Raw genomic sequence first — 8,433 nt, 5'->3', positions numbered from 1 at the left:
GGAGAGCTAAATAATTTGTCCATCAGCAGGCTGCTTTGTCCTCGGTGGTGTCAAGCTTCTTGAATGTTGTTGGAGCTGCATTCACCCAGGCAAGTGTGGAGTATTCCATCACACTCCTGATCTGTGCCTTGCAGATGGTGGAGAGGCTTTGGAGAGTCAGGAGGTGAGTTACTCACCACAGAATTCTCAGCTTCTGACCTGCTGTTGTGGCCACTGTACCTGTATGGCTTGTCTTGTCCAGTCCAGTTCATTTCTGATCAGTGGTCTCCCCCAGGTTGTCAATTACAGAATTAGAGTCCCAGAGCCCTACATCGTGGAAACAGGCCCTTTGACCCAAACTGGTCTGTGCCGACCAAAATGTCCATCCACGCTAACCCCATTTCCCTGCACTTGACCCATATCCTTCTAAACCTTTCCTATTCATGTTTTTGTCTGAATGGCTTTTAAATATTGTTAATGTGCTCACCTCAACCACTTCTGCTGGCAGCTCATTCCACTTGCCTACTACCCTCTGTGTAAAAACATTGCCCCTCAGGTTTCCTTTTATTATTTCCCCAATAATCTTAAACTTAGAACATACAACATTATAGCACAGTACAGGCCCTTTGGCCCTTGATGTTGTGCCAAACTGTGGAACTAGTTGGAACCCTATCTATCCGACACTATTCCATTTTCATCCTTATGTTTATCCAAGGCTGTGATGGGGTCTAAAAGTGAAAAAAAATCTTCTCACATCACCCTTGCTTCATTTGTACGTGACTTTAAATCTATGCCATTAGATCAGTAGGAACAGCAGGAGGCCATTTGATCCCTTGAGCCTGCTCTGCCATTCAATGGGATCGTGGCTGATCTGACATTCCTCATGACCACTTTCTTGTCCTTTCCCCGTTACCACTGATTCTCCACCTGATCAAGAATCTATCTACATCAACCTTAAATATACTCAAGAACTCTGCTGTCTGGGGAAAGGAGTTCCAAAGACACTCAACCCCCTGAGAGAAGAAATTCCTCCTCATCTCAGTCTTAAATTCACACCTCTTTATTTTGAGACTATGCTCTCTGGTCCTAGACACTCCCACGAGGGGAAACATCCTCTCAGCATTCACCCTGCCTGGCTGCTTAAGAATCCTATGTGTTTCAATGAATCACCTCTCATTCTTATAAACTCCAGTGAGTAGAGCCCCAACCTGTTTAACCTTTGCTCATAAGACACCCCTCCATGCCAGGAATCACCCTAGTGAACATTCTCTGAACTGCATCCAATGAAATGATCCTTTCCTTAAATAAGGAGACCAAAACTGCTCAGAGTACTCCAGATGTGGTCTCACCAGCATCTTGACCAGTTGCAGTAAGACGTCCCTACTCTTATACTCCAAACTCTTTGAAATAAGGGTCAACATTCCATTTGCCTTCCTGATTTCCAGCTACACCTGTGTGCTTGGTTTCTGTGTTTCATGCACAAGTTTCCCCAAATCCCGTTAGTTTGCAGCTTTCTGCAGTTTTTTTTTTCATTTACATAATATTCATTTCTTTTGTACTCCCTTCCAAAATGACCAACTTTGCATTTTCCTGCATTATATTCCATTTGCACACTTACTTAACCTATCAATATCTCTCTGTAAACTATCCATATCCCTCTCAGGACTTGTCTTTCCACCTATTTTTGAGTTATCTGTAAACTTCATCATTTACTTCCTTCCTTCAAGTCATTAATGTATGTTGTAAATGGTTGTGGTCCCAACACGGATCCCTGTGGAACCTCACTGGTTACAGGTTGCCAACCTGAAAAATAAAACCCTTATCGCCATTTGTTGTTTCTGCACAAAAGTGAATTCCTTGTCCATGCAATATACTACCTCCAACACCGACTTAACCTTTTGTGAGGTACTTTGTCAAATACCTTCTGGAAGTCCAAAAAAACACATCCACTGGCTTCCCTCTATCCACTCCAGCTGACACTCCTTTGAGAAACTTAGTCAGATACTATTTCTCTTTCATTAAGCAATGCTGATCCTGCTTGATTAGATGATGGTTTTCCAAATGTTCTGCTCGTACTTCCTAAATTACTGATTCCAGTATTTTTCGAACAATTGATAAGCTTAACAGTCCCAAATCCTTCAATCTGGCCTCTTCACTGAAGTTCCCATTCCTGGAACCATTCTTCTACAATCTCTGTTAGTATTTACATCTCTCCATGGTCCTTTATACAGTGGCCCCACAACTCATGTGGGTTCCAGTGATGGCATCGCTATTGACTGTCAAGGGGCAATGGTTGCATTCTCTTTGATTGGAGGTGGTCATTGCCTGGATGTGAATGTTATTTTCCACTTTTCAGCCCAAGCCTGGATATTGTGGAATCAAGGGTTATGGAGATAAGGCAGGAACAGGATACTGATTAAGGGTGATCAGCCATGATCATATTGAATGGTGGTGCAGGCTCGAAGGGCAGAATGGCCTACTCCTGCACCTATTGTCTATTGTCCATGTTTTGCTGCATTTGGATATGGACTTCTTCCGTATCCAAGGAATTGCAAATGCATCAAAATGCTGTTAAGTTTTTAAAAAATATTTCTCAGTATAGGCTCAATGTTTCAGTCTTAAAATTATTTTCATCCTTGTTTTCAAATCCCTCCATGAATTCCCATCACCACCCCACCACTCACACCCTGTCTTGTCTCCTCCAGCCCCAGATTGTTTGTGGTTCCCCAAAACAGCCTCAATCAGTGATTGGTCCTTCAGAAAGCTGGGTGTAAGTTCTGGAATTTTATTCCTACACGTTACCACCTCTCTGTCCTCCTTTCAGAGGTTCCTTAAAATGTTGCTCTTCGACCAAGCTCTGGCCATCTGTCTGAAGATTTCCTGTGTGTGAGTGTGGCTGTAAAAAGATACACTGTTTACATTTCTTTTTATCTTCACTCATCAGGGCAGCTGCAAGAATAGAAAATTTCAAAGTAAATAATTTATACAGGATGAAAAAGTTCTTAGACCGATGGTCTTCAATTGACTGAAGTGTCAAGTGCACATAACAGGGACCCATAAATAAGCACCACTGCAGTTAGGTGGTAGTGTGGGGGTAAAAGGAAGGAAAAAAGAAATAAAAAAGAGAAATAAAATGAAAAAAGAATAGACATATTCTATTCATTCTGTTCTGTTCATTCTTAAAAAAAAAGTCTTTTTTTCTCTTTCGATTGGTACTTTCGCAATTGTCCTGATGAAGGAAAAAAATAGAAAAAAAAAGAAAAAAAAACAGGGACCCATCTCTGTGCTTTTGTTATTTCAAATAAGACACAGTGCCTTTTCCTGCAGTGAGCAGGTCCTTGTGTTTATACATAAGTTTGGCAATACTACCAGCCCGTGTCATAATGTTAAAGTACTTGCCGTAGAGAATAAACCACATAATATCCTGGCTTGGAAAGATATTGGTATTCCTTCACTGTCACTGGGTCAGAGTCCTGGGACGCCCTCCCTAACAGCATTATGGACATACCAATAGCACGCAGACTGCAGCAATTCAAGAAGGCAGTTCATTCTCCAAGCGATATCCACAACACGTGAATATGATATGAATGGTGCAAAGGTATCAGTCCATACTAGGCATGGCAGCTTCCACTGCGCATTGCTTACACGTTGCATCCGGACAGTTGAGAATAAGTTATAAATGTTTGGTGATGGGTCAGGTTGACGAAGCCGGGTTAAATGTAAATACGACCTAAACACAGAGAGATGTGGCGCTGATGAAACTGAGACAGAATACTGGCTGGCTGCAGTTCTGAGCCACAGAGATGGCCTCAGTTTTATTTCTGTTCCTGCCCAAATGTTTGTTGTTGTTTTGCAGGGTCCAGGCTAAGAACCTGGGATCTTGTTGTGCCACCAGCTCTCTCTCTCCTCTCTCCCCTCCCCCCCCATTTTTGTTGCTTTCCGGACCTCGCTCCAAATAAGGGCATCTACGTCAGTGGATTCCCGGTGCAGGGCCGCACCAAGTCGGCGCGGGGGTGGGCGAGCCGACAAGACCGAGCACAACCGGCGGTTCCCGCGGCTCCTCACTGAGTCATGAGGCTGACCGAGACTCCGAGTCCCTCTGACCGTCCGGAGCCTGCCCTCCCTCCTGTCTCTGGTGTTTGTGTGGAGGGGATTCCCCCCCCATTCTCTCACACATGATGGAACCGTCCAGGCTGCATCATTCGCCGCGAACCCAATAAAAGGCGGCGGCTCCGAACCTGCCCCAACAAACACTGGAGTCAGAGAGAGACAGTGACATCCCGGGATCTACACAGAGAGGGGGAGAGAGAGAGCGACAGCCGCAGACAGGGATACTCCCCCCCCCCCCAACACCACAGACAGAGCTCCAGCACCGGCAACTCAGAGGCAGACAGCCCGGGGGAATCCTGCATCATGTTCCAGGCTTTCAGCACCGAGTATGACTCCGCTTCCCGCTGCAGTAACTCTCCGTCCATCGGCGATCCCTTTTATTTCTCACCCGCCGACTCCTTCTCCAGCCTGGGCAGCCCGGCCCGCGCCTCGGTAAGTGACCGGGAGAATACGGGAGGGGAGGGGGGGGGGCAAACATCTCCCGCCGGGGGAGGGGGGATCAGGCGGTGAACACCCTCCTCGGGGAGGAGGGGAACGGGATAGGGGTAAACATTGACCACCAGCGGAGGGAATGGGTTGGGTGTAAACAGTGACTCCGGGGGTAGGAGGGGGAATGAGCTTGGGGGGTAAACCCCCTCCAGCGGGGGGAATGGGATAGGGGTCAAAGTGACTGCAGGGGGATGGGACCGGGACCGGGGGGTAAACACTGACTCCCCGGGGGAGGGGGGATGGGCGGGGGGGGGTGACCGGGACCGGGGGGTAAACACTGACTCCCCGGGGGAGGGGGGATGGGCGGGGGGGGGTGACCGGGACCGGGGGGTAAACACTGACTCCCCGGGGGAGGGGGGATGGGCGGGGGGGGGGTGACCGGGACCGGGGGGTAAACACTGACTCCCCGGGGGAGGGGGGATGGGCGGGGGGGGGTGACTGGGACAGGGGGGTAAACACTGACTCCCCGGGGGAGGGGGGATGGGCGGGGGGGGGGTGACTGGGACAGGGGGGTAAACAATAACTACGGGGGGGAGGGGCAGGTCACTCCGGTTCCGGGAGAATCCACGTAAAGTGTGACGTCTGGGGCGGGTGACGCGCTCGCTCTGAACCAATCAGCGCCGCTTTATTTATAACCCGCGTGACGTCAACTCCATTCATAAAAAGTCTCCTCTCTCTTTACCCCCCCCCCCCCCCCCCCCCCCCGGGGGTTGGTGACCCCCACATTCTCTGGTCCCCCGGGGGGGTGGTGACCCCCCATTCCGTCCCCCCCGGGGAGAGGGAGTGTGCCGGCTGTTTGCTCATGTGTGTCTCTCTCTCTCTCTCTGCAGGACGCCGGCTCCGAGCTCGCCCCCAGTCTGACCGCCCTGAGCCGCCGGCCTGAGCTGCAGTGGATGGTGCAGCCCACCCTGAGCCCCGGCTCCAGGCACGACTACAGCCCTGGAGCCCCGTACCGAGCCCGGCTCACCAGCAGATACTCTGGCCGCAGGGGCAAGACTGATCAGGTGAGACCTGCTGTTACTCAACCGGGGGTGGGGGAAGTGTTCCTGGGTATCCTCGTGTAACCCCACCGTGGTGGGGGAATCTCTCTGCCCTTGCCCCCTCTCCATTGCCTAGTGCAGCCTGGGAAGGGGGTACCTGGTCTCTAAACCAGGGTCTGTCTGTCTCCCCTCGGTATTGCAGCTGAGGGGGGGGGGGGAGGGGTCAGTGTTTGGGGGGGTGGGGTTAAGTGGTGCTGTGGTCTGAGCCTCTGAACCAGGGTCTCACTGGTTTTCTCCCTCCCTTCCTTTCTATTGCAGCTGAGTCCCGAGGATGAGGAGAAGCGGAAGGTCCGGAGGGAGCGAAACAAATTGGCGGCAGCTAAATGCAGGAACCGCAGGAGGGAGCTGACCGACAGCCTGCAGACGGTGAGTGTGGCTTACGGTGCGATGGGGTGGGGGGAAAGAATGGACGGGGGGTGGGGGGGGCTGGTTGGAGAAACCAGAATCCCCACTGTGCGGGAAGAAGCCATTCAGCCCATCGAGTCTGTACCGGCTCCAATGGCCCATTGACCCGGGAGCAAGCCCCCTCCCCAGCTGCACAAGAGCAGGGCTTGGCTGAGGCTGATACCTGAGCCCCACCGTCTCGCCCCGGGGGGAGGGGGGGGTCGGGTGGTGGGGAATGTCTGACTCTCTCTCTGCTGTGAGCTGCCCTCTGACTCTTCCCGGGTTTTTGTTCCCCGTAGGAGACGGAGAAACTGGAAGGGGCGAAGTCTGTTCTGGAGACGGAGATAGCGGAGCTGCTGAAGGAGAAGGAGAAGCTGGAGTTTATTCTGGCCGCTCACCGGCCGGTGTGTCGCCTTCCAGACTCTGAGGCCCTGGGACTCCCGGCCAGCAGCATGGGAGGAGCGGACTCCGAGCCTGAAGCGCCCCCGGCCCCAGCCCCGGGTCTGGACACTAACCTGGGAGCAGACTTACTGAGCAGCATGGACACAGGCCGCTCAGTCCCCGATGTGGATTTGATCAACCTAGCCGACTGGGAGCCTCTGTATTCCTCACTGCCTGCCGACTGTGAGCCGCTGTGTACCCCTGTCCTGCCCGCCACCCCGAGCGGCTCCTACTCGTCTTCCTTCGCCTTCAGTTACCCGGAGCTGGCGGAGTGCGGCTCCTCTCTCGACCCTGTGATTGGCAGTGACCATTCCTCCGACTCCCTAAACTCTCCCACCCTGCTGGCTTTGTAGGAAGGTGCAGGACATAGACACGGACATGTACACGCCAGCTCTCCAGAGCTGCATGCACCAGTCTGGGAAATGCATGAGACTGGCTTTCATAACCCACTCCCTGGACTGGAGCTCCACACTCTCTCTCAGCCAGAGACACGGTGCTAGACTGGCCTCCAGACAGTGTTTAGTCGGATCTACATTACTGCGATTTTGTGTTATTATAATATATCTAACTTATTGTAAAAGTTTATTTTTAAACTTATGTACCCTGCTCTTCATTGTGTTCAGTGGTCTTGGATATTGACATCAGTTTTCCATGAAAACGGTTTAATTTATTTGTACAAATATTTATTTTTTCTATTTTCCATGAGATTCCGAGTGTTTGCCTTGTGCTAACATTAATAAAATGATTTAAGTCAAAGATTGGCGTTGCTATCTGTGTGGGTTATTAATCACCACCAGGCTGGTTATGGGTCAGAAAAAGGGACATACTTTTTTTAGAAGCAGGACAACTGCAACTTGAATATTCAATTGGCTTCCAAAACAATGACATTGTATTAGCTCTCCTTATTCCTTGCTGCATACTGGTCATGTGACTAGGGCCTTTCTGCAGCTGTTTGTCTGATGCTGACCATCATACAATTCTGAACTAATCCCAGTTGCCTGCATGTGATCCATAATCCCTGTATTCTGTTTTATATATTTAAATACTAAAACTTTTAACATCTGGGCTTCTCACACTACCCCGGGCACTTACCACCCTCTCACATTTCACTTAAAGTTTTCCCCCTCGCCTTTAAACTATGCCACTGAGTAGAGCATCTCCACCTCTTGGGAGGTGGGGAAAGAGGAGGACTGACAATTCATTGCATTCCTCTTCCCAGTTTATGAACGTTTATCAGGTCACCTCTGTTTTCACTAGAGCATCAATGAGCTATATCTAATCTCTCCTCGCTCATCCATGGCAGGCAAACTCCTGGTAATCGTCTTCAGCAATCGCTCAAGTAATCACACCTCAGGTGAGGAGAGAGGTTGAGTAGGAGAGTCCTTCGTTGAAACTGCAGACAGTGCAAGAATTGAACCCCACACTGGTGGAGTTCTTCTGCATCATAAACTAGCTGTCCCACCTCCTGGACTAAACAACCATCAGGTGAACTACAGACTGAACAGTATAGACAGCCTGTATTGTTCAAAGCTCAGGAACTTATACCCCAGTAATGACTATTACCCAGGAACCTATATCCCAGTAATTGTCAGTGCCCAAGAAACATTGTATCCCAGGAATGGTTCGTTTCAGGGGAAACTTTCTGTATTGTAACTGTCCGAGTGAGGGAGATTTCACCCGTTAGATTGAAACAGAATGAGTTCAAATATCTGAAATTCCTCAGCTGATGCTTAGGTGTTGATTACTGTCGTGGGAAATTAATGTTCGCGCCACTGAATCCCCCACTACCAACATCTATGGGATTACCATTGAGCAGAACCTGAACTGGACTCGCCACATAAACACAGAAGCTACAACAGCAGGTCAGAGGTCAGGAATACTGTGCACAGTACCTCTCCTGACTCCCCAAAGCCTGTCCACCATCTACAAGGCACAAGTCAGGAGTGTGATGGAATATTCCCCACTTGTCTGGGGGATGTAGCTCCAACAA

General features: G+C 50.1%; 1 protein-coding gene across 1 annotated transcript; it reads left to right on the top strand.

Moving 5' to 3' along the window:
• The first annotated feature begins 4,243 nt into the window (after positions 1-4,243).
• LOC140476033 (protein c-Fos-like) lies at positions 4,244-7,203 on the top strand. The gene is made up of 4 exons (XM_072567963.1): positions 4,244-4,521; positions 5,409-5,582; positions 5,877-5,984; positions 6,302-7,203. The coding sequence occupies exons 1-4, from the start codon at positions 4,393-4,395 to the stop codon at positions 6,794-6,796; spliced, it is 906 nt and encodes a 301-aa protein (XP_072424064.1). The 5' UTR covers positions 4,244-4,392; the 3' UTR covers positions 6,797-7,203.
• Positions 7,204-8,433: the final 1,230 nt, after the last annotated feature.

This window comes from Chiloscyllium punctatum, chromosome 4 (assembly GCF_047496795.1).
Source record: "Chiloscyllium punctatum isolate Juve2018m chromosome 4, sChiPun1.3, whole genome shotgun sequence".
Classification (NCBI taxonomy): domain Eukaryota; kingdom Metazoa; phylum Chordata; class Chondrichthyes; order Orectolobiformes; family Hemiscylliidae; genus Chiloscyllium; species Chiloscyllium punctatum.
The sequence above is the reverse complement of the archived record's forward strand: the minus strand, read 5'-3'. Positions and strand labels throughout refer to the sequence as shown.

Coding starts and splice junctions, on each gene's coding strand:
- LOC140476033 (XM_072567963.1), top strand. CDS start 4,393: ATGTTCCAGGCTTTCAGCACCGAGTATGACTCCGCTTCCCGCTGCAGT. Junction 5,583..5,876: donor GCAGGGGCAAGACTGATCAG/GTGAGACCTGCT, acceptor TTTCTATTGCAG/CTGAGTCCCGAGGATGAGGA. Junction 5,985..6,301: donor TGACCGACAGCCTGCAGACG/GTGAGTGTGGCT, acceptor TGTTCCCCGTAG/GAGACGGAGAAACTGGAAGG.